General features: G+C 38.5%; 1 protein-coding gene across 1 annotated transcript; it reads right to left on the reverse strand.

The window, feature by feature from the left end:
* Positions 1-208: 208 nt before the first annotated feature.
* On the reverse strand, positions 209-2047 carry Tmem200a (transmembrane protein 200A). Its single transcript, XM_090337662.1, has one exon. The coding sequence runs from the start codon at positions 2035-2037 to the stop codon at positions 562-564; it is 1476 nt and encodes a 491-aa protein (XP_090193788.1). The 5' UTR covers positions 2038-2047; the 3' UTR covers positions 209-561.
* Positions 2048-26560: the final 24513 nt, after the last annotated feature.

Raw genomic sequence — 26560 nt, forward strand, 5'->3', positions numbered from 1 at the left:
CTAAAAACAACTGACATTTAAAAACTGCTGCCTACCTATAGCTCAGAGTAAGAATCACAACCAACTTACCTAATTCATGTTACATAATCCACATATAAACTGGATCCTTCTTTTAAATAATTTCTCCAGTCCTTTATGAAAACAATCATTCAGAAAATTCATATAATAAGATATTATATACAAACTTAGATTGAAAGTTGGGCCTAAGTTTTCCCTTCTAGACATTTCCTTCTAGGGATATAACAATGAAAGTTCTTAAAAAGTAAAGAAAAAGCAATGTAATTTGGATGCAAGTACTTTTGTATGCACATCAATAAAAGAGATCATGCTTTCTAAATGAATGGGGGGGGGAACTCATATGTGGTCATCTAGAATACTGCTGGAACTTACTGACTGAATCACACAACCATGTCCAGCACAGAATTAAGCCACCCAGTTCTAACACATTACAAACCATTTGACTTAAAAAAAAATGCTCCCAAGCAGTGTTCTCAGAATGAAGTCATCGGTGAAAATAGTTTTCAGACATAAACCCTTGGAACACGATCAACTTTTACAAGGTTAAAATCTTGTTTCAGAAGTTCCTCGCTTTAGATTGTTACTCAAAAACTCATCATGTTCAAAACTCAAGTTGTTATGAGATCTGGAAATCATAAGAAGCTTCTCCTTATTGGTGAAGTCTTTTTTGATGGCGGCCTGGGGCACCAACAACCTATCCATAGGGTCTTCTTTGTTCTCTAGCTTCATATATCCTTTGCTGTTGCTTCGATCGAGCCGGGGCCAGCTTGGATGTTTCCGTTGCTCTGCCTGAACCGTGAGGGTGGAGCGACCTCGGTCTAAGTCTAAAGATTTTGAATGAGAGGAAAGGAAATGCAAGGATGTGTTGGATCCAAACTGTCTTCTAGCAGCCCCGGGGGATAAGAGCTGTCCAGCCCCGGGACCAAGGGCCACCGATGACTTGTAGTGTACGGATAATGCCTCCCCCATGGAATGATTCCTTGGCAGCATGGAGCTGAGAGGCTGGAAGGATTCACCAGCACTGGGCAGAGGAACCACAAGGGAATCCATTGACAAATTCTTCGACCTACTCTTGAGGATGTCAGCATCCTCGGTGATGTTATCGATACTGGGCTCATCAATCACGCAGTTATTAAGTTTGATCACGGGCAGTGTGAAAGCACTAATGGAGGATGACACGATGGACTTGGTTTCACACTTCTTGGAGCTGCTTGTCTTTTCTTCAGTTGTCTTGGGAGGAGGTGGGTAGAGGCCAAAGACAGAGACGGAGCTGTCAGAGAGCAAAGGGGGCATCAGTTGCCCCAAAGTCTTGCTTTCATTGAGCATCAGTTCATCATCCTCCACAGAGCTGTCCATTCGAAAGCTGCTCCTCAGCCCCGAGAAGGAGGAAACTGCATTTGCTGCCAGTCTGGAGGCGCAGGCGCCCCCATGGCGCCTCACTTCAGGCTCGCCCCCCAAGCCCGAGTACATGCCATTCATCTGCTTCTGCTCCTTGACCCTCAGGGTGTGGATATCGATGATGGTGGAGTAGATGTCCCGCATGTGAATGATCTTGGTTTCTTTGTCCCGGTTTTCGTGGAGAATGGCGTTGGCACAGATGAAGATGAAGATTCCAATTCCCATGGTGAAGGGGCCGAGCATCTTCATTTTGTCGGAGTGCAAGTGCTGCTCGAAGAAGCGCACCACCACACCACCGCGGTTGCGAAGCACCTGCGTCTCATTTGTCGACAGTGTGGTTTCAGCATCGATGAAGTGTTCTTTCTGAGGCCAATATCCAAGGACGGCCATGACAATTCCTATGATGGAAATGAGCACGCCTAAAATCAGAAAGAAGCCAGATGGGGAATAAAGGCGGATTTTACCCCGGACGACTACAACATCAGCCCGTGGCCTTCGCCTGATGGGTTTCTTTTCCTGGGTAGCAGGGGACGGGCTGAGATGGACGTGGTGCTGGGATCTGGCAGAGTCTTGTCTCTTCAGGGCGGCTAAGCCGGTGATTACACCTCCAGTGGCTATCATAGCTCCGCCTTTTGTTCTGCAAAGGAAGGAGAGCAACAAGGATCTCAGTATGGGCTGGGTTAGGCTCATCAATTCAGTTTAAACACTGCTTTTGCTGTATGATTGTCTCACAGGGCTAAACAAGGCAGAAGACTATCTTTTTAACAGTCACCATTCAGGTTTTGCTGACTAATAGGAGATTTCTGGAGATTTTCACACATGCTCTCTTTTTCTCTCTCTGTCTTTTTAATTGGATGAGCGTTTCTAGTATTGATGCAATATGAATATTTTTAAAATTGACGTTATTAACTAAAATAATGTATGATGCAGTGCCCTTGCCACAGGACTTTGCATGTGAGTGCACACACAGACAAACACATGCCTACCATTGATTGTGGTATTTCTGCAATGGAAAACTGATGGATATTTAGTAAGCCAAATACAAATCCCAGACACAAAGACAATATATTTCAGAAAATGATGGTCTTACACATATATGTGTGTGTATATATATATATATGCAGGTGTGAGTCTTGAACTCTGGGCCTGGGCATTGTCCTGGAGCTCTTCAGCTCAAGGCTAGTGCTCTACTATTTGAGCCATAGTGCCACTTCCAATTTTCGGTGGTTAATTGGAGATAAGAATCTCATGAAGTTACATGCCTCTGCTGGCTTTGAACTGAGATTCTCAGATCTCAGTCTTCTGAGTAGCTAGGATCACAAGTGTGAGCCACCACACCTGGTAAATCATCAGTATAATCTTAATTGCCATATAATCTTTCTCCTTCTCCATTTTCCTTAATGGTTTCCATGGACATTTGAATGTGCATGTTCTGATACTAGTGTTTGAACTCAGGGCCTTTTGCTATAAGCACACTCTACCACTTCAGTCATGCCTCCAATCTGGTATTTTGCTGGTTAACTGGAAATCAGATCTTGAGGACTACTTTGTCCAGGCTAGTTTCAAACTGAGATCCTCAGATCTCAGCCTCCTGAGCAGCTAGGATTATCGAAATGAGATGCTATCTCCTGGTTTTCCATGGATATGAAACTTTTCTTGAAATTTCTCTCTTCTCTGGTCTTTTATGGTCCGTATCCTTGATTCTACCTGGACCCTGCTAGCTATCTCAACTTTTGCTCTTCTCTTACTAAAAAGTAGACCACTACCCCCTAGAGGCCCATTCTTGGTGGATACTTTAATCTACTCTCCCTTGGCACTCATATCCACTCCTCCAACTTCCATTATTGCCCTTTATGATGATGAGTCCCCAGTCGACATTTCAAGTCATACCCTGAGTTTCAATTTCCTATTTTCAATGGCCCCCTGCAGTCCACATGCACATCTACATACCACTAGCAAAGCTAAAGTCAAATGCCATCACATTGTCCCACCCAGCCATCCCACTGGACTCGTCTGCCTTTTTAATATTGGGGGCAGGATCACTCTTGATAATTGTCCTTTACTCCTTCTTTTCTTCTTCCTCTCCTCTTTCTATCAAGTTCTAAATCCTAGATGTTTTCACCATAAAATTTCTCTCAGTACCACTCCTCAGTCCCAATCCTCTTCTTCTTGGCCTAGTATACAGTGCAGCTCTACAAACTCCTCTGAGACCATCAGAATAACCTGATAACTGTCTTGAAAAACTCACTATCTTCCTTGACAATCAACCTCACATGCAGATTACAATGGAGAAAATGATTTCCCACCTCCCACGGAAGTTTAACCTGGGATTTCAGACTTTCATCTCTGTTCACTTTAATTTACATGCAGCTCAAATGCAACCTTGCTTCTCACTCAGTCTATGCTGTGCTGTTTCTGACCTCGTGGAGGATGTCTCAGCTTCCTGTTTTGACCTCCTCTTTGCGCCTCAGCTCCATCTGATGTCCATCTGACCAGTCATCAGGGCTCAGACAGTCACAGTTTGTGAAACATTTCTGGCAGATTCATTTCCCAGATCAATGCAAGGTCTCAATGCTCAGAGCATTTTAACAAGTTTTCTATGGCACTTGACATACAATACTTGCCTTGATTCTTCTAGCTCTTGAGGTCAAATATCACATTGAATATTTTTTTTACAGGCCTGAGGTTTGAATTCAGGGACTGAGCACTGTTGTTGGGCTTTCTCAAGGCTAGCTCTCTACCACATGAGCCACAGCACCACTTCCAGCATTTTTTCTATGTATGTGGTACTGAGGAATCGAACCTGGATCTTTGTGCATGCTAGGCAAGCACACCATCAACTAGGCTAAACTCCAGGCTCTTGAATTAATATTTTTCTTATTTGAATCACTTACTGTAGTTCCTTCCATACAGCCAAGTGTTGAAGAAATATTTGCTAAACTGCTAAAGAATGGAGTAATTCTTTTTCTAAGATTTGCTGGCTGAACATCATATTACTATACTAACTTTCCTAGTTAAAATATGTATAAGATTCATATCCAAATAAAAAGTAACATTTTATGATTTGGTAAAATGACTGTTTTGTATAATAAGTAGTTCTTGAACTTCCAAATTGTGTTGGTAGTAAAGCAAAGGATGTTTTAAGACTTACAAGGTCTTTGGCAAATACTTGCAAGGGTATGAATTTCATCTTACAGAATTGAATTCTCCTCTGAATTCCCTATTTATGATTTTTGAACAGTGTTTAAATAACATGGTTGTAGCAAGCTAGTTAGTAAATCCAGCTCTCTGGAGAATTATAACAGAATTAAAATAGTTTAATGTTGGGAGAACACACTAAATTTCTCTAGTCTATGAGATTTATCAAAGTATATGTACCATGGCTTAAAACCACTTCCAAATCTGTGCTAAAATGAAGCTCAGTGACAAACCTCTGTTTTCTGGAGGCCAAAACAGAGCCAAATGCTTAGACAGTGGCCATCTAACCCAGCTATTTCCAGATGGAAGGCTGAAGATTTGATTTGCACTCTTTTAAAATATAGATTTCTAAAAGAAATCAAAACTAGGGCAAAAACCTTTCATTGGCTTACAAACTAGTGCAGTGAATTGCATTCCATACATATTTCCAGGCTTCCTGAACTTGTGAAAATATTCCTTCTTTGCATTGCCATTTTCCATTCCTGAGGTTGACAGAGGAAAAGGCGGGGGTGGGGGGGTGGGCTGGAACTGTGGAAAATATTTTAAGAAGGAAAGAGGAATATTGAAATCATATGTTGAAGCCAACAGGGGAAGAAAAGTCTCCAGGAGACTCTTATGTCCAGTTAACCACTCAAAACCTATAAGTGGTGCCATGGCTCAAGTGGCAGTGCTAGTTAGCCTTGAGCCCAAAGAGTATCAAGGACAGTGCCCAGGCCCTGAGTTCAAGCCCACAACCAACAAAAAACAGAAAGAAAGAAAGAAAGAAAGAAAGAAAGAAAGAAAGAAAGAAAGAAAGAGAAAGAAAGGAAAGAAAGAAAGAAATGAGTAAAAGAAAGAAAGAAAGAAATGAGTAAAAGAAAGAAAGAAGAGAGTAAAAGAAAGAAAGAGAAGGCAGAGAAAGGTTTTCGTATGAACGAGCACAGTAACAGGGTGGTCTCATCAAGAAGAAGCGGGTGGGGTCAGTTGAGACCGAAAATTTATAACCACTGGGGGGAAAGGGGTATAGAGAACAAGATTGGGAGAGGATGTTTACAATTCCTACTCTGGCCAGCCTTTTACAATGATCAGATAGAGGTCTGAGGCTCACACCCTCCTTTACCTTGACTCAACAAATTCTGCAAAAGCCTCCGTTAGTTAGGGCTTGGGGATCCAAACTAGATAGTGATACAAAAGCAAACGGGAGCACACTCAAATCAATGCTTCCAGGAGCTTGAAACCAAACGGAAGAATTTAATTTACCTATACAATCCACACTAAGGGAACGCTGAGCATGAAGGTTTTCACTGGGAAGCAACTTTCTGGAAGACTGCATGTGAGAAATGGTGTCTTCATGCTTGCCATGATGTGACAATCAGGTAAACATCATTTCGGAGAAAGAAATCAGGCTGGAGGAGAGGACTGTGGCCTGTCTTTGGTTCACAGCCTGATGCTGCCAGAGGCAATGAGGCAAATAAGGCCAGGGAAGCAGGGTCAGGGCCTTGGAAAATGCCAAATGACATTGCTCATTGCTTTGCTTCCACACTGGCCTGTAACCCAAGCAGTGTGGACACTTATTAGACAGATGAAAGCAATTCTGAGGGATTGTGAAGAACCACACAAAGATGCTGGAGACATATGTAATACATTCTTGTCTGCATTTTACTCATTTTCCCCATTCATTCTTCTACCTCTCTCCTCTTGACACCCCCTCACCCCTCTGCAAGCACCTTTTTTCCTTTCAATCATTTTGTTAGGATTTGACTTAATCTTCCCAATGTATTTGTGCTTCTATGATGCTTCAGTTAATACATTTATAACCATTTGGGTACCACGCAGTGTGCTTACTTCTAGATTTATAGGCACATTCTAGATCTCACTAATGAGGCAAACCATGCTACCTGTTTTCTCTGGGTCTGGCTTACTTCACTTAACATAACTCTATGTCTGTCCCTTTCCTTATGAATTGTTCAATGCCATTGTTTCTGATGGATGAGTAGAATAAGGCATGGAGTGGGCAGAAGGGGGGGGTGAAGATATTGAAAGGATGACACAGATCTAGATGCACTGTATAAATAAACTGCTTTGATAAATGGGGAAAATTCAATACATATTCCTCAAAATTAAGAAAAGTGAAGGTAGGGGTAGGGTAGGAGGGTAGGTAAGCATATGTAAAGTGGTGTCATTGATTAAGAGCCACTTGTATTCATAAACTGTTCTGTTGAATGGCAACTCCTTTGTACAACTACGTAAAGAAAATAAAATATATTTTAAAAAAGATGGTAGATTAATGTACTATGTTATTTCTCATCTTACCCTATTATCTGATATATTGTATATATATTTATTTGTTTATTTGAAATAAGATAGGGAAGAGGGGAAAACAAGATGAGGAGAGGAGGTGGAGGAAGGAAATGGGGACAAAAACATGAGAAGGGGTAGCAATGTTTGTTAAGAAATGTACCTCTTAAAATCGCAAACCAACAAGTGAATGTGTCACCTTAAGCTCCTGGAAAAAGAGCAACAAACCAACCCTAATCCCAGTAGAAGGAAGCAAATTATTAAAATCAAAGCAGAATTAAATGATTTGGAATCCAAAAAAACTATAGAAAGAATCAACAAAACAAGGAGTTGGTTCTTTGAAAGAATTAACAAAATTGACAAACCCTTAGCAAATCTTACCAAAAAAAGAAGAGAACATACTGAAATAAACAAAATCACAGAAGAAAATGGTAATATCATGACAGAAATTACCAAGATCCAGAGTATTATGAGGGAATACTTCTAAAATCTTTATGCCAACAAATTTGAAAATCTAGAAGAAATAGATGAATTCCTAGCCAATATTAACATACCTACACTGAACCAAGAAGAACTAACCCAAATAAACAGGCCTATTTCAAGCTCTGAAATAGAAATGGCAATAAGAGAACTTCCACCTAAGAAAAGCCTAGGGCCAATACAATGAATGATTGTTGTCCTTAATGTACTATGTTATCTCTCATCTCTTCTCCTGTCCCTTGGTTATCTCATATTGTTACAGTATCTCACATTGTTATCTGATATATTGGATTTATTTGTATTTGGTTATTTGAAATTGGATAGGGAAGGGGGGAAAACTAATACTGGGGGGGAGCGGTGGAGGTACGGGTAATGGGGACTAAGACATGTGAAAGGGTATCAATATATATGAATTAATGCATCTTCTACCTGGCAAATATCATGTAACCCTTTTATTAATTACAATAAAAAAGAAATCTAAAAAAAATAAATAAAAAAAGCCCAGGGCCAGATGGATTCACAGCTGAATTCTATAAGGTCTTCAAAGCAGAGCTCACACCAATACTCCTCACACCAATACTCCTCAAGCTCTTCAACAAAATTGAAAATGAAGGTTCTTTACCAAACTCATTCTATGAAGCCAGTATAACTATCATTCCCAAACCAGACAGAGATTCATCAAAGAAAGAGAACTATAGACCTATTTCTTTGATGAATATCGATGCAAAACTTCTCAACAAAATACTGGCCAACCGTCTACAACAACTTATCAAAAAAATTATACACTATGCTCAAACAGGATTCATCACAGGGAGGCAAAGCTGGTTCAACATACGCAAATCAATTAATATAATTCAACACATCAACAGGAGCAAGGACAAAAATCACATGATTGTCTCAATAGATGCAGAAAAGGCATTTGACAAGATCCAACACCCCTTTATGTTAAAAGCTCTGGAGAAACCAGGAATCCATAGAACATTCCTCAACATAATAAAGGCTGTGTATGACAAACCCACAGCTAGTATTATACTTAATGGCGAAAAGCTAAAGCCATTCCCTCTAGAATCAGGAACGAGACAAGGATGCCCACTCTCTCCACTCCTCTTTAACATAGTATTAGAATTCCTAGCTAGTGCAATAAGGCAAGAAGCAAGCATAAAGGGGATCCAAATAAGGAAAGAGGAAGTAAAACTATCCCTCTTTGCAGATGACATGATTCTCTATTTAAAGAATCCTATAGACTCTACTCCCAAGCTCCTTGAGCTGATTCAAAACTTTGGAAGGGCAGCAGGCTATAAAATTAACCCTCAAAAATCAACTGCCTTCCTCTACGCCAACAGTGAGAGGAACGAAGCAACAATCAGGAAAGCAACTCCTTTCACAATTGTCTCAAAGAAAATAAAGTACCTAGGAATTAGCTTAACTAAGAATGTAAAGGACCTTTTTGATGAAAACTTTAAAACCCTGAAGAAGGAAATTAAAGCAGAACTAAGGAAATGGAAAAACCTCCCATGCTCCTGGATTGGAAGAATCAACACTGTGAAAATGACAATCTTGCCAAGGGCTATCTATAAATTCAACACAATACCCATCAATATCCCTATGGCATTCTTTAAAGAAATAGAAGAGGCAATCCAAAATTTCATATGGAATAATAAAAGACCCCGTATAGCAAAAACACTTCTTAGCAGAAAGAACAGTACAGGAGGAATTTCAATTCCAAACTTTAGACTCTATTACAGAGCTATAATTCTCAAAACAGCTTGGTACTGGCACAAGAACAGGCCTGAAGACCAATGGAATAGAACTGAAGACCCAGATACTAAGCCGCTGACCTATGGCCACCTAAAAAATAGAATGGGAGCCAAAAAAATAGAATGGAAGAAAGACAGCCTCTTCAACAAGTTGTGCTGGCAGAACTGGTTAAGCACCTGCAGAAAACTAAAGTTGGATCCTTCTTTGTCACCCTGTACTAGAATTAACTCCAAGTGGATCAAAGACCTGGAGGTAAAAGCTGACACACTGAAAACTTTACAAGAAGGAATAGGAGATACACTAGGCTTCCTTGGCACAGGTAGAAACTTTCTTAATAAGGACCAAGAATCACAACAAATCAGAGAAAGGCTGGATAAGTGGGACTGCATTAAACTGCAGAGCTTTTGTATGGCAAAGGACATAGCTAGTAAATTAATTAGGAAGCCTACAGAGTGGGAGAAAATCTTCACCAACCATACAACAGACAAAGGCCTCATATCTAAAATATATCAACAGCTCAAAAATTGAATCACTCCAAAACTAATCTCCAAAGTAACCACCATCCCATTAAAAAATGGGCCAAAGACTTAAAGAGAGTCTTCTCTGAAGAAGACACATGAAGAAATACTTAACATCTCTGGTCATAAAAGAAATGCAAATAAAAACAACTCTAAGATTCCGCCTCACTCCAGTTAGAATGGCCAGGATCAAGAAAACTAATAACAATAGATGCTGGAGGGGATGTGGCCAGGAGGGATCACTACTACACTGCTGGTGAGAGTGCAAACTGGTTCAGCCACTATGGAAGGCAGTATGGCAGTGCTTCATAAGGCTAAACATAGAGCTCCCCTTGGCATTTACCCAACCATCCAGAAACTAGGACATACTAAATCCACTAGCACAACAATGTTCATTGCAGCATTATTCACCATAGCAAAGATATGGAACCAACCTAGATGTCCCTCAGTTGATGAGTGGATCAACAAGATGTGGTGTTTGTACACAATGGAATTCTATGCTGCTCTCAGAGAGAATGACATCAGCCCATTTGTTAGGAAATGGAAAGACTTAGAAAAAATCATATTAAGTGAAGTAAGCCAGACTCAAAAGAACTTAGGCTCAATGGTTTCCCTCATTTGTCATAATCAGTAGAAACCTTGGGCTCTACTAGCAGAGATTTGCAATAGAGCAAAACCTTGATACATAAGGCCATATAGTATGAAGCCATTTGAAAGGACCTCCAGGATATTGAAACAAAAGCCATATAATGAATGATTGTTGTCCTTACTGTACTATGTTATCTCTCATCTCTTTTGCTGTCCCTTGGTTATATCATATTGTTACAGTATCTCACTTTGTTATCTGATATATTGGATATATTTGTATTTGGTTGTTTGAAATTGGATAGGGAAGGGGGAAAAACTAAGATGGGGGGTAGGGAGGAGGGTAATGGGTACCAAGACATGTGAAAGGGTATCAATGTATGTGAATTAATGCACCTTCTATCTGGCAAATATCATGTAACCCTTTTATTAATTACAATAAAAATATTAAAAAAAGAAATGTACCTCTTATCTGGTGATTATAATGTAACCCTTCTATTAATTACAATAAAAAATAAATTAAAAAAATAAAAAAACCCATCCTGTTTAATGAAAACCTAAAATAAATAAATAAATAAAAAGATGGTAGAAAAAGAAAGACATTAGAGACCCGCTATACTGTTCATAAGAAGCCAAATGTAACTGTAAAACCCGATGAAAGAATCCACAAACATTTGTATCTTTAAACTAAAGTAATTGGTTCTAAGTAATCAACATATGCAAAATTAGTCTAGATCTGAACAGCAAAGTCCTATTTGTTTCACACTATACTTTTCCTAGTTAGGTCCTTGGGGCGGGGGCGTTGAAAATTTGTGGAGGTATTGGTGTTATAAAGACAGTTAACTAACTTCTCATTGTTATAAGTTGTAACATTATTCTAAACTTTAATAAGAGCCATAGCAATGGTAATAATGAGTGTCTACACTACTATTGGTCAGGCATTGTTCTAAGTACTTTATGTAGAAAGCATATATTCTCAAAATTCTAGTGGTGGGTGTAAATTATGGCGTGTATCTGGCAGAGCATTTAGGTAACTTGCCTGGGGTCACATGCTGTGGGTGGGGCACTCCACAGTCTGTGTTCTTACAAAAGCTGGAATGGGAATGGAGCTCCAAATAGGCTTCACTTGAGATTTTCTTTCTGGCTTTTCTCTTTCTTCTGATTCCTGTTTCTACCCTAACAGCATGCCCTAAAAAATACTTTTTTGACTATGATGACAGTGTATATAGGTTTTTATTTCTCCAATTATAATGTCTGCCACAGAAAAGCCAGCAGGGATGCGTAAGTTTAAGACAAAGCTTCACAGGAGCACTCAGCCTCTCCATCTGCCTAGAATACCTTTTAGCAGAATAGATATTTAAATAGGATTGAAATATGTAAAACATTAGGGATGAGAATTTAATCAAATTCCATTCCTGATTGCAAGGAGAACAGAGTCTTGTGGGAAAGTGGTCACAATTAATACTTAGATGGAATAAACTATGATGATGGAGTTAGAAAAATGGTGCAAAAAGCTTGTCCATTCTATTGGAGATGGTTTTCAAGAAGCAGAGACAGCACAGGGAGGCTGTGCACACCAGTGTAAGTCTGCTATGTAAACAGACCCAATTCATCTTTCTTTCTGAGTGTTTCATGAGGCTCCTTACCCAAGGACATTTCATCAGCTCATTCTTATTCATATACTTTACTTTTTTAAAATCTGGATGTCGATTCTTAAAAAAATCACCAGAAAATAAAACTATCTGCCCAAAGGAAATAAAAATTAATTATGCCTTCAAGACCAAACAAAAACATTACATAAAACTCCATGTGGTCCCCAGAAATGTGACAGACAGAAAAATGTTCTGTTCAAGCTACAATAGTTTTAGGACTTTCTAGTAGAGGCATTTTAAACTCTGAGATAAGGTTTTTAATCTACATCCTGAGTTTGATCACATAAACTTAATTCAAGAAATAAGAATGTATGGAATAATGGTTTTGCGCATGGAAACAGAAAGGTGTCTTCTTGGTTAATAACTAGACAGCTAACTACCCTGAACAAATTATTTTAAACTTATCTCATCTTAGTTTGTTCATCTGCAAAATGACAAAATTTCTTTAATATCCTTTATAGAAAAATGTTTATATAATATATTCTATGTATATATACATGTGTTTCTAATATATACTAAAGTCTCATGTAACAAGTGGCCAACAAAATACCTATTATTAATTAAAATATCTTCATTGCTTATATTATTAATTCTTGTCATTGCTCAGGTAGACAAATTAAAAATAGTAAGTATAGGAGTAACTGCTTAGCTTCTTTGAGGTCATAGGACTGATCTCTAGCATTGATTTTTAAAAATATGTGTTTATATATGCATATGTAGGCATACAAATTACATCAAAGAATTAATGATGGCTTACCCTGCAAAATTGTATAGGAGCTGGATGGAGGAGATGTATTTTAGTGGCAGAAGCATTAATATTGAGCAGTTTTAAAGGAGAGTTGAGTTTATAGAGGAGACCCATTTGGAAGATATGAAAGGAAAGGAACACAGTGTGCCTTCCTTATTCATTCTATTTCTTCAGATTTTGAGAATCATCTTAAAAAATATTCAAGTCATAAAAACAAAGTAGGAAAACCCAAAGCGTTTGATCTGATGATTTTACTTAACAATGCAGTTGGATCAAATGCAGGAATAATCTGTTCAATTCTTTAAGCATGTTCTGGTGCCATAGGAATACGTGGGGAGAAACAAACCACAGAGGAAGAAGAACAGGAAATCTGGGGTGCTGGACTATAGAGGTGAACATTATAACTTGTAGAATATCAATTCTGTGGCAAGAAGCACAGCAAGATTACATTTTGGAGTACTTTGTTGCTCTTCCTTGAAGACCAGTATATGTCATGGTAGGAAAGCTGAACTGAAAGAAAATAACAAAATTCTTAATTATCAGAAAGACACTTAGAGCATAAAAAATAAAATATGGCTTTTGGGTCAAACATATCCTAAGCACTTCAGAGCGAGTGAGGAATATGGAAAACACGAGGAACTCTATAAGAGTTCTTTGTTAGGCATGCTTTCAAAACCTGCCAGTCTCACAAACTATAAAATATGGATCCAAACCAATTATGAGCAGTGTAACAGTGATGTGAACAACTGCTCTCCAAGGACTAAAAGCCATGAAGCCCTGAACACAGACGCCTCCAAGAGACCAGCAACAATTCCATAATGAGCTTCGAAAACATCCTGCTGGGTCTCGGTGGGAGACATGTTCTGCAGGAACAGAAGAAATTAGAGCTTCTTTTCCCCAAAGCAGAAATGTGCCTCGTGCCCTTCATCCCAATTCCTCAAATCTGGACATCTTAACAATATTTGACACATTCCCTGTTCACTGCATCTCCTGATAGGAAGATAACTTGAGAGACTGTGTAAAGAAGGTACAGCTAAAGAAACCACCAATTTGCTAACAAGCAAGAAATTGGCTGAGACTGGATACAGAGCATTAGAAACACACATCGGACTTGTGCTGAGACTTCTCCATGGCTGAGGGGCATTTACCTTAACTTTACTTAGAGGCATGGTCACCACCATGGTTTCTGCATTGCAATAATGGAAACTGAGACTGTGATAAGTATTAAGATCATATTATAAGATTTATTCCTGCAAAATCTAGAACATGCTGTTGATATTCCCATACAACCATCCAAAAGCTGAAGGGCAATAATAATTTCAGCCCTCATTTCTTCTATCAAACATCCTGTTGAACTTTGCCATGACTTGCAAGTACCATAACTGTGTCAGTACTGTGAGAGCTACCAAAAGGCTCACTGAAGTCCTTCTCATTTTAAATTTTAAGGACTTGTAATTCAACAAATCTGATTGTGAGTACAATGCATCTTAATCAATGGCATTCGCCTTTAATAAGAAGCTTCTTCTGACACAGCAAATTCTCCATTTAAGTTAGCCTTGGACTGTGCTAAATTTTAGCCTAGTAACCTACTATTTATTACATTTCAAGATTATTGTAGTTCATTTAAAAGTAAGACTTTTAAAAACAAAAAAAGAACCCTAAAAGAGCATGGATATACAATGTATTCTTCATTCAGTCATACTGAAGAATGAAATCCTCTCATTTGCAGGAAAATGAATGGAAGGGGAGGCCATTATGTCAAGAAAAATTACCCAAACATACACAAAAACCCTCTTGTATGTTTTCTCTCCTATGTGGAAGCAACAAAAGAAAGATGACCGGAATCTGGATGACAGATAATTAAGGGATGGGAAAGAGACGAGGACAAAGGGGAAAAAAAGAGGCAGGACCACAAAGAATAGGAAGAAAGGTGGACAGTGAAAACACCATGCATACTTACATGGAAACAATGCAGCATCAAAGTCTTACAGTTAATGTGTACAATTAATATGTGTTAATACTTACAATTTAACAAGTGTACACAAAAGTACATTTGATAACATTAACTGCAGTGTTCAAAAATAATCATTGACAACAAGGTTAAGGCCCATCAGCAAAAGTTTGGCTGAATCAATCATAATATATTTGTATTTGAAATATTCTATAGACAGGTAAAAAGGGATAGATGAATAAAGACCCAGAAGCACAACAAATTAAAGAAAGTATGGACAAATGGGACTGCATTAAACTGCAGAGCTTCTGTATAGCAAAGAACATAGCCAGCAAGTTAAATAGAAAACCTACAGAGTGGGAGAAGATCTTCACTAATCATACAACAAATAAAGGTCTCATATCTAAAATATATCTACTAAAAATTGAATCTCTCAAAAACAATTCTTTAAAGAAACAACCATCCCATTAAAACATGGGCCAAAGATGTAAGGAGAGACTTCTCTGAAGAGGAAATAAAAACTGTCTATAGACATATGAAGAAATGCTCCACATGTCTGGCCATAAAAGAAATGCAAATCAAAACAACTCTGAGATTCCACCTCACTCCAGTTAGAATGGCCAGGATCAAGAAATGCCGGCAGGGATGTGGCCAGGAGGGATCATTACTACACTGTTGGTGGGAGTGTAAACTCATTCAACACTATGGAAAGCAGTATGGCCATTTGTCAAAAGACTAAACATAGAGCTCCCTTATGACCCAGGAATTCCACTCCTTTGCATTTCCCCAATCGTCCAGAAACAAGGACATACTAAATCCACTAGCACAACAATGTTCATTGCAGCATTATTTACCATAGCAAAGATATGGAACCAACCCAGATGCCCCTCAGTAGATGATTGGGTCAAGTAGATGATGTGGTACTTATACGCAATGAAATTCTATGCTGCCATCAGAAACAATGACATTGCCCCATTTGTAAGGAAATGGAAAGACTTAGAAAAAAATCATATTAAGTGAAGTAAGCCAGACCCAAAGGAACAGAGGCTCAATGGTTTCCCTCATTTGTAATAATTAGTATATACCTAGGACTCTCCTAGCAGAGGATTACAATAGTGCAAAACCTAGATACATAAGGTCATACTGGATGTGATTAAATGAAAAGATCTCTAGGATGTGGGAACAAGAGCTTTATCTTTTGTGATTGCTCTTCTTAATGTACTATGTTATTTCTCTTCTCCTTTGTTGCCCTTTGGTTAATTTCATATTGTTACTGTATCTGACTTTGGTACCTGTATACTGTACATAGGTTTATTTATTTGAAATAGGAAAGGGAAGGGGGGAAACAAGATGATTGGGAGGGGGTAGGAGGGAAATGGGGACAACATGAGAAGGGATATCCATGTGTGAGAAGTAATACACCTACTCTCTGGTGAATGTAACTGTAACCCCTCTATACATTGCCTTGATAATAAAAAAATTAAAAAACAGGATTGATATATACTGAAGGAAAATGCACTCAACATATTTCGAGATTTTAGGAAAGATATGAAAAGACCAAATATTTGTGAAATACATGGAGTTAAGATATTCACTGGAATAATGAAAAAGAATTAAACCATTAACAGGGCTTACATTTAAATTAGAGATTGTTGGTGATTTATTACAGAACACATACTTCAAATTATGTATCTGTACTAATGAGCTATTTACAAGGAATAGGCACAGATTTTATTTCATTTCCTATGGGAACTCTAATAGAGGTCAAAAAGAGACATTGAGGTCTAGAAAATGAGAATAAAGGGCAGATGAACTCGGTGCATTTTGGCAAATTAAGTGTGCTTACTAATTTAAGAACAGGTGTAATAAAGCCTTGTAAGCAAAAATTCAAGACTAGAAAAAATAGAGAAGAAAGAGAAATAATAGTATATTAAAGGACAAAAAAACACAATGATACCCAATTATACGATACTCACATTTATTGGGTGAGGATGAATGAACTAAGGCTAACACTATGGCCTTAAAGCAATGAGAAGTGCTAAGCCTTTGGCAGGTTGATTGGCTTCCTGTGCACTGTGTCACCTTGACTTATGTCTTCACTTCCCCATGGTTTTCAAAAAGGGATTTGGTCTTACCTCCTCTAGTCCACTATTGTTATAGCTGTCTTCATCCTAGCCCATCAAGACCTTCAGTTGCCTCTCCTAGCAGAGGATTACAATAGCTCAAAAGTTAGATACACAAGGCCATATAGGATGAGGCTAAATGAAAGGACCTCCAGGATATAGAAACAAGAGCCATATAATGCGTGATTGTTGTTCTTAATGCACTATGTTATTTCTCATCTCTTTTGTTGTCCCTTGGTTATTCTCATATTGTTACAGTATCTTACCTCCTTATCTAGTGTATTGTATATATGATTATTTGTTTATTTGAAAAGGAAAAGGAAGGGGAAAATAAGATGAGGGGAAAGGGTGGGGAGAGGGAAATGGGAAAACACATGAGAAGGGGTATCAATGATGTGTGAAGTAATTCACTTTCTATCTGGCAAATATAACCGTAACCCTTCTATTAATTACAATTTTTTAAAAAAATCTTCAGTTGCTCCACCCTTATGACATGGATTTACAGAGAGAACCATGCTTCTTTATGAGGGCATATTGCAGTATTCAAATAATCATCCTCATGCATTCAGCCAAATTTGTCAGAGAAGAATGTGAGCCGGGACTCTGAACAGAGTTCTTCCACTTAATGTGATTTGTATTCATCACCTCATGGAGATGATAGAGCAAGACTGAATTTCATTTAATTTTCACACTTCAAAATGAAATTGGTTCCACCCCTCCATTTGTCCTGTTTCCTCTTTGTGTGCTGCATTGACTTGCTTTGGCAGAGACCCACAAAGCCATCCAGTGGGTGGGGGGGTCCATGTAGCAGAGACTGAAGGCCAGAGCTGGGTGGGGTGCTGACAAAGAAACATCTTTTGCATTCAATATCCCCCCCTTAGGCTCCATTTCAACTGGAAGAATGACTGGTTACTGATCTTGTTTGAAGGCATAAGCAGTATGGTACTTGTTCGTTGGTTGTGGGACTTGAAATCTGGGCTTGGATGCTGTCCCTGAGCTCTTCAGCTCTAGGCTAAAGGCTTTACCACTTGAGCCACAGTGACAATTCTGGTATTTTTTTTGCTGGTCCTGGGGCTTGAACTCAGGGCTGAGCACTCTCCTTTGGCTTTCTCAAAAATAGAGCTCTACTCCTTGAGCCACAGCACCACTTTCCAGCCTTTTCTATGTATATGGTACCAAGGAGTTGAACCTGGGTCTTTGTGCATGCTAGGCAAGTACTCTACCACTAGGCCAAACTCTGGTCCTATTATTATTATTATCATCATCATTATTATTATTATTATTATTATTTTAATGGGCTCATGTCAAGGGACCTGAAGTCTCATATCTCATCAATTCATGCTGAGTTTTTTTAATGCCTTCAATCTCAATTTGTTTTTCAACCAAAACCAAATAATAGGTTGATATTGATGGGAAGGTGTGATATGTGAATGGCCTTTTTCACATCTTTCACCTTCATTTGATATCAGCAACTTAAAGTAATTCTCCAAGTAGTTTTTAGATTTGTTGGAGTTATATGCTAAGGCCACCAATTTTATTTGTAGATCAAACTTTTGTTGGCTTACTCTTATATTGCCTCACTAAATCTTACTAAATCTTCATAACCACCATGAAAGTCATACGCTTTTATCCAAATGTGCTGAGGGGAAAAGGGGATGTGAAATCTGTTTTCAAGTAACTGCTTGAGCAAGTCTTACAAGTCAGCTTCTGACTGTACAACTTTAATAGCCTCAATCTTACTTCTTAACTGGTTGAGTCGTCTTGATGAAAATAAAGTACAAAGGTAAAGTGATCAGCTTTTATTTGCAATGAAACTACACATACATACAATGTTGGATTAATTTTTGAGTGATAAAGATGACTCTCTTCTGATTTTCCCCCTTCAATCTACGTAAGGAAATGAAATCACCTAATGGAGTAAATCGAATAATGGACCTAATCCTTGCAGAACAATGCTTATAATGGATTCAGATTTCTAGCTCTGCTTGGGCTGCTTCTAATCTAGAGCAGTATTGAGAATAGTTTCTACCTTCTTTACCTTTAGCTGAGGAATGCAGGGATTTTCTCTTAAATCCCTGTAATGTTAGACACACATTAACATCTAGATGCTTGCCAACCCTCAAGCCTGAGCCAGTGCCTTGTGACTGAATGCAATGGCCTCTGCTTCCCACTGGGCTGAGCATTCGAAAGCAGGAAGAACCAGAACCAAGAAGAGCTGTAGGTAAGATTATGAAAGTATTCATGGGGTACAGAGCAGGCAAAAAAGCAGCAATGAGCTTTGGGGACGTGAAAAGTGAGGGAAAGAGCAAGAGAAGTTTCATAAAGATCACTTTGCTTGATACCTATAATCCTAGTCACTCAGGAAGTCACTGAGGATAGCTGAACCCTGTCAAAACCGACAAATATGAGACTCCCCGCTTTAATTTATGAGCAAAAAGTGAGACGTGGAGATGTAATTCAATTGGCAGAATGACCTCCTTGAGCAATAGAAGCCAAATGAGAGTGTGAGATTTTGTTCAAGATTCAGTATCAGTACACACACAGAAAGGGAGGAAGGAAGGAAGGAAGGAAGGAAGGAAGGAAGGAAGGAAGGAAGGAAGGAAGGAAGGAAGGAAGGAAGGAAGGAAGGAAAACAAAGATGTAATTAAGTTCTTTTTAAAACAAGGAGGAAGTAAAGGAAAGACAGTCCTTCCTTCCCCTAAACAGGGAAAAACAGGGAAGAACCTCAGATGACCTTCCTGGTTTTAGACTGGTTGGGGTTCTAACAGTAATCTTTAGGCAGAAGATGGCATCCAGTGGTAAACACTGTGGGTTTTGCTTGAAGGGGATGCCAGGCACTATCAGAACCGCCCTAAGCCCCAAGCCAGCCCTGCATGCTTAGTCTATGATACACAGACAGTAAGTTCTTTCCATCAAATGAGTGTTCTTCAGAAAAGTGAGAGAGGAAAAAAATACCCTATCCCAGTGAGGCTTAGAGACAGTGGTTAATTTCCTGTGTCACATACAAAGAATTGGAAGAACAGGATTCATATCACATTGTTTAGCTGAAAGAGCTAGTGATTTCTTCCCCATGGTATTGTACATTAATGGAAGTAGAATTGAAGAAGAAAGCATAGTTGAAGATGTTGAGAGAAAACAGAAAGGAGAAGGAAGTTTATGATTACTAATTTAGAACTCAGTGGGGGGAAATATGCTATTTAAAGAAAGAAATCAAAGTGTTATTTAAAGAAAGAAATCATAGGCATCTCTAAACTACATGGCTCCGTGCCATGCTTTCCAGAATTTATAACAGTTGCTGAGGATAAATGAATTCAGATTCTCACCTTTGGGAGTTTGTGTAAAAACTATATGAGAAAATTTCTCCAAAACTTTCAAACAAAAATCAAACCTGCATACTGCCCATTGTACAAAGATTAGATACTACAGAAACCCAATAATGGAGGCAATATATAATCTATTTAATTTCTTATGTATCTTTTATTAATTGGGGGCATATTTTCTGTTACTTTATCTCTTTTTTGTAGTATATTAGATCATGTATTTCCAAAGCTTAGAGGATATTAAAAATAACCTTTGTCACCCAGAACTCATTAATAATATCTTCAAACTCGTTTAATGATTTCATGTTTCTTCTAAGTTCATATATGAGGTGTATCAAAAGGAAATATAGCATTAACAAAAAGATTTTCGCTTGCTAGTCATGCTTAAAAGATTTTTCTCTTTACAAAAATTTGGAAACACATTCTTGCTTTTGCCCTTCAATTATTTTTTGCACAATGATCTGCCAATGGGATTTGGGTATGCTTGAGTACAATATAGTCATTTTTTACATGGAGAAAATATTTTGATGACAGGGAGAAATCTTCAGCAAATATTTCAGTTGGATATGAAAACAAAAGACAGTAAGCCATCTTATATATTTAAGATTCATATATGCAGACACATATACCAATGCACATGGCAGAAAAAAGATACCACACATACATACACATATACACATATACACAACATCCAGTCACACATGGACACACACACACACACACACACACACATATAGCAGGAGTGTTGACTCCACAATGTTCACAGCTGTCCATATAACAATGCAAATGCCCTTATTGTACCCACAAGCATACAGAGAAAATAACTTAAGCATCCATGTACGCAGACACGAGACTTTGGGAGATGATAAGGCAACAAGTAGGATTAGCATCCCTGTGAAAGAGGTTTCATGCAGCATTTGTCACTTCTGCCTTCTGCCATGTGAGGATCCATGGTAGCACCTTGAAGTCTGAGAGTACCAGACACCAAATGTGCCAGCATGTCATGTTCTTGGCTATCTGTACCTCAAGAAATGTGAAAAATAAATTTCTGTTGTGTATAAATCACCCCATCTGTAATATTTTGTTATACCACAGCGTAAATGCCTTTTGAATGTTGGCTCATCTGGCTAATGAAGCCAAAAGAAATTTAAGTAGCTGGTCCTAACAAGATCCCCTCTCGTGGCAATTCCGCTATAAGAATTGCTATCACATGACTTACATTTCACTGGAGATTATTCTAACTTAGAAATTGTATACTGTAACTCATTATGGGACCCGAAAAGGGTATAGCCTCACATCTCTCTAGCTCCAAAGCCCGTCATTTTACTTAATACTTCATTGTTTCATTGCTAAATGCACCTTGAGCTGACTAAAGTTTTTGTCTTAATTCTTAATCTCTGTACCTTCAGGTAATGATTGATGACTTCAGATTTTTATTTAGAAGGTAGGAATATTTACTGTTCTTTCACCATAGGTTGCTATGAGTTAGCTTGAGTTTAAAGGGTTTATAAACAACACATTAGTAGAATTAAAATTAGTAAACAGCTTTGGGATACTTTCTATTTTATGATGCCTCTAGAAAATAAAGAGTACAATAAAAATTTATATTTACCTCCCTTAGAAGAAAAGTCATTTTGACCTTCTTTAATATATATGGAAATATTTCTAAACTACAATCTTACAGTGGAATAGTTGGTTCCAGACTCCTCAAGCAGTATTAAATGTTAATGTAATTTTCTCTTCATGACTCAGAGTTGTTTTGTTTTGCTCTGAAAACACATATCAGCAATGACATGGTTTTTGTAATACTCTGATAGCTGTATGCAAAAGAAAAACATTCCAGAAGAAGCTTCTGATCAAGAATAGCAAATTGGGGGGCTGGGAATATGGCCTAGTGATAGAGTGCTTGTCTAGCATGCATGAAGCCCTGAGTTTGATTCTTCAGTACCATATACATAGAAAAAGTTAAAGGTGGTTCTGTGGCTCAAGTGGTAGAATGCTAGCCTTGAGAAAGCTCAAGGACAGTGCCTAGGCCCTGAATTCAAGCCCCAGGACCAGCAAAAGAGAGAATAAAAAACAGAATAGGAAACTGGAACTTTGGTGGGATTCAATGGTATATCACATGCTTAGCGTGGTGAAGTCCTGAGTTTAATCTCTCCAGCACACACACACACACACACACACACACACACACACACACACACACACACGGAAATAACTTTTAAAAGCCTCCGATGGGGCCGGTAGTTTGGCCTAATGGTAGAGTGCTTGCCTAGCATGCATGAAGACCCGGGTTCAATTCCTCGGTACCACATACTTAGAAAAAGCCGGAAGTGCTGCTGAGGCTCAAGTGGTAGAGATCTAGCCTTGAGAAAAATCCAAGGGCAGTGCTCAGGCCCTGAACTTCAGCCCAGGACTGGCAAAAAAAAAAAAAAAAAAGCATCCTACCACCATACCACCAGCCAATATGGTCAGTGTGTTCATATAAGTGAAGTTCCACAAAAGTCCAGAGGAGGCAGGGAGTTCACTAGGCCAGCATCAACATCAGTATTGCAACTGACATTCTCTGACCTGTTTTTGTTTAAGGGTTCTAATTTTCTGGGAGCCTGGAAACAATATAAGCAAGTAGGTTTATTGAAACATGTACAAATTGAAAGCAAGCAAAGCTGGATTGTAAACTGTAAGCAATAACCATCTAACCCTTGTTTGGATTTGTCAGTGTCTCTACTACCTGTTAGCTACCTGGGGTGAGGAAAAGTCTGCCAATTTCTTTTGACTATAGTTATGAAGCCCTAAGCCTCTAAGTATTACTTAGAGTCTCTAGACTCTAAGTAATTAGAGAGCTTAAATATATGTACAGATAAAGTTTTCAAAAGTAGAGTAATTCAACATCCCAAGTATTTGTATGATATTTAGATCAGTCATTCACTTGTTTCATTTACTGTTTTTTACTCACCCAAGAAGTATTTAGTGGACATTGACTATGATGGGTCAAGGTCTCTGCTAGGGGCCCAAGGATAAATGATTAAATGAACACAATATTTCAGGCTCACTTCCTTGGATCCACATCCCTAGTAGAGCATGAAGAGGGCTTAGCTTTGTCTGAGGGGTTTCGGGAAGGCAGTTTGAAAAGTAACATTCAACTGAGGTAGGGAAGGAAGGCAGGAAGGAAGAGCACATGCCAAAACTAAAATGGTAAAGTTCTTCTCAACGAAACGAACAAATCGTGTGGTGTGGTGTGGAGAGGAGGGTGAATGATTTAAGTTAATAGGGGCAAGATCATAAGAGTTCACACATCATAGTTAAGTGTATGGAACATTACCTTAAGAGATGCTGTAGGGCCAGATTAGCATCCTTTGCAAGACTCTTGCTGCTACATGGAAAGTACAGCCATAATCTTACTCAAAGAAAGACTCTTGAGGAATCCAAGATAAGATACGATGCTAGCTTGAACTCGAGTTGGAAGTCATGAAGGTGAAGAGAGTAGACAGAGACAGGTAGGAAGCAAAAAGACTTGGACATTAAATGTGACTGGTAAAAGAGATGAAACTATCACGATCATGTCAGCTGCCTCATCAAAATGACTAAATAGAAGCCAGCACCTTTTTGACATAAGAACAGAGGAGAAAAACACTGCCTACAGGAATGGCTTGGTTTTGAATATGATGGTTATCATAATACTAGTGATTTTTTTTTTTTACTAATCACCTATGCATACAGATACAGGGTTAGCAAGCCTATAATTAAAGTTGTACATTTAGTCCATTACTCAAAGAAGGATCACTCTTAATGACTATGTTTTAAAACAATGCTAACTTTCTTTCCATTTTGGCATCTTCACGTTAGAATCCATCAGCTGACTGATGAGTGTGATTTCTGTTCTCTTACAGTATTCTTTATTTTAGTACTTTATGAAGCATTGTGTAACAATTAATATGGAAAGGTTGATAAATTTCATTTATTACTACAGAAGCATTGGCTAGAAAACTATTGCTTCCAAAACAACATTAACAGAAAGCAATGTAACTATGGCACTTAAAGTGGAAAAGAGAAAATACAACTGTATTTTAAAAAGTCTTCAGTATGCAAAAAACTTGAGTTGGATGTGTTGCATATATTTAACCCAGCATTGAGAAGAGTGAAGCACGAGGGTATTGAGGTTGAGGATTATTTGAGCTCTATAATGAGACTCTGTCAAGCAAGCAAGAAAGGAAGAAAAGCGAAGGAAGGAAGGAAGGAAAAGAAGGAAGGAATTCCAAGTATTATTGTTGTTTAAAAGTATTTCTAGTTCAATGTCCAAATGAGTTTCAGTAAAGATAATGAAGGTTCACTTATAAATGTCATGATACTTCATTACATATCCATATCACAGTAACTGCAGCAATGATAAAGAGGAGAGCGGTAAGCGGGTGGTTGTGACATTCACTGGAAGAAGGAAGACTGAGAGGAAGAAAATGTGCCAGAAAAGACCACAAAACAATGAAATGCAGCAAAAGAAATGCAAGAGTTCAGGTGTAGACATCACATGTGAGATGCCCATAAATGGAGAAATATTGAAGTCGCTGGCTCTAGTATATAAAATAGGGGTTGCCTACTCCAAGTCTTCACTTTGATATCTCATAGGCATCTTAAGGGCAAATATTAGCAGACAAAAGAGGCAGTTCCTTCCAGGGTTGAGATCTATACTGGAATACAAATTCAGGAACATCAGTGAACATTATTTCATGTATAAAATGGTACTTATCTAAAACCCTTTGGTCTGACTTAAAAAAAAGACAATAGAGATGTGATGGCATGTAAATGAGGAACTGTTAGCATTTCATTTGAAACTTTTCAGCATGGAACATTCTAAATCTTCTGGTGCCAACTCCTCCCAAATAATTTACATGCATATATATTTTAGAGAGGAAAAGTTATAAATATGTGTGCATTTCTCACTGGATGCAGAATAAACCAAATATCAAAGTTTTACATTATTAAGATGTGTATCTTCGCATTGAAAATAGATAGGGCACATAAAAATCATCCCTTCTTTATATATTGCAGAATCTTAGTGGAAAAAATAATGCCTTCAGTGGGCCAGGAGTTTGGCCTAGTATGCACAAAGACATGAGTTCGATCCATCAGCACCAATACAATGAAAAGGCCAGAAGAGGTGCTGTGGATCAAGCAGTAGAGCTCTAGCCTTGGGGAATCCAAGGACAGTCTTCAGGCCTCGTGTTCAAGCCCCAGGACTGGCAAAAAAAATCCTCCAGATCCTTTAAGAATGTCAAGTTTTATTAGGTAACTTTTAATCCAGTATTCAGTAATGAACCTTACTCTCTTTCACGAATAATTCTTTCCTAAAGACAGTTGGTGGAGCTGAGCAAAGCAGGAATCTCCTGCACAGAAGAAGGATAGTACTGGCCATGGATAGCAGGGTGTGAGAGCCGCTCTGGCACAAAGAGGGCATTAACAAATAAACGGTCCCAACCAGATTGTCAAAGCCTGAGCAGGTTAAAGAGGGAATTTGCATATGGAGTCAAGTACCAGTTTTGTGAGACCTGGCTGAATAAGGAACACTGCTGCCACATGGGGCCATGGCCCAGTATGGCGTGTTAGAATCTGAGGCAGGAGATGAGACCAAGTAATCTTAAGTGGGTGTGAAGAAGACCAGGGCAGGATGAGGAAGGGAAGCACTGTTCCCATGTTGGGAATGCCTGTGAGGAGCAATCAGTCATCCAGACTTGGTTCTAAATACTATTCTTCATGAAAAGGAGTAGAGCTTCTGGGAGAAAGAGCTGAGGTCAGAGCTGGAATAGGGAAAGTGCAAGATGTGCCCATAATTGTGTAAAAAAAGAGGGAGGGAGATACTCAAGGGATGAGGTACATGCAAAGGTCATTGAGTGTAGCTTCCCCACCTACTCAGAGGTGGTAGAACTGAACATCAGATACGTAATGATAGTATCAGATTAATACTCATTAAACCATGAGAACATAATAACAAATACATAAATTAACAGTTTAGTAAAGAAAAAGAGAGTTAATGGGAAAAAATGTGAGCCTTGCCAATGGTAGTCACTCCTAAATCAAATGATGAAAGTGACCCCCATTATTCTAAAATCATGCACTAACCAACGGAAGAAAAGCGTAGAATGACTTCTGTGAAGTTCCCTTCCAAACTGAATCTAACAACAAGGAAGTATCAGACAAGCCTTCATGAAGAGACATTCTAAAATTCAAATGACCTTTCAAGGTCATGAAGTAAAGTTGCACCTGCGGAGACTATTCCAGGTTTAATGGCTGTAGGAAGAAATGCCTATTAAATATGACTCTCAATTGCAATGCTTTTCTGCACATAACATTATCAGGGACAATTAGCAAAACATGAAGATTGTATAGCAACTGTATAGCAAAACATCTTAAGATTGTATCATTGTATCCAATATCAGTGTTTGGAGTTCAGAGTTTGATCGCTGTAGTATAGAGATGGAGGATTTCTTTATAAGAAATATACTCACACTAAAGTCCTTGGAAGTAAGGGCAAGCCTCAAC

This window comes from Megascapheus bottae, chromosome 8, assembly GCF_031878675.1.
Source record: "Megascapheus bottae isolate mThoBot1 chromosome 8, mThoBot2.hap1, whole genome shotgun sequence".
Lineage (NCBI taxonomy): Eukaryota > Metazoa > Chordata > Mammalia > Rodentia > Geomyidae > Megascapheus > Megascapheus bottae.

Excerpts from the sequence above, each read along its gene's own strand:
- Tmem200a (XM_090337662.1), bottom strand. The coding sequence starts at position 2,037 with ATGATAGCCACTGGAGGTGTAATCACCGGCTTAGCCGCCCTGAAGAGA.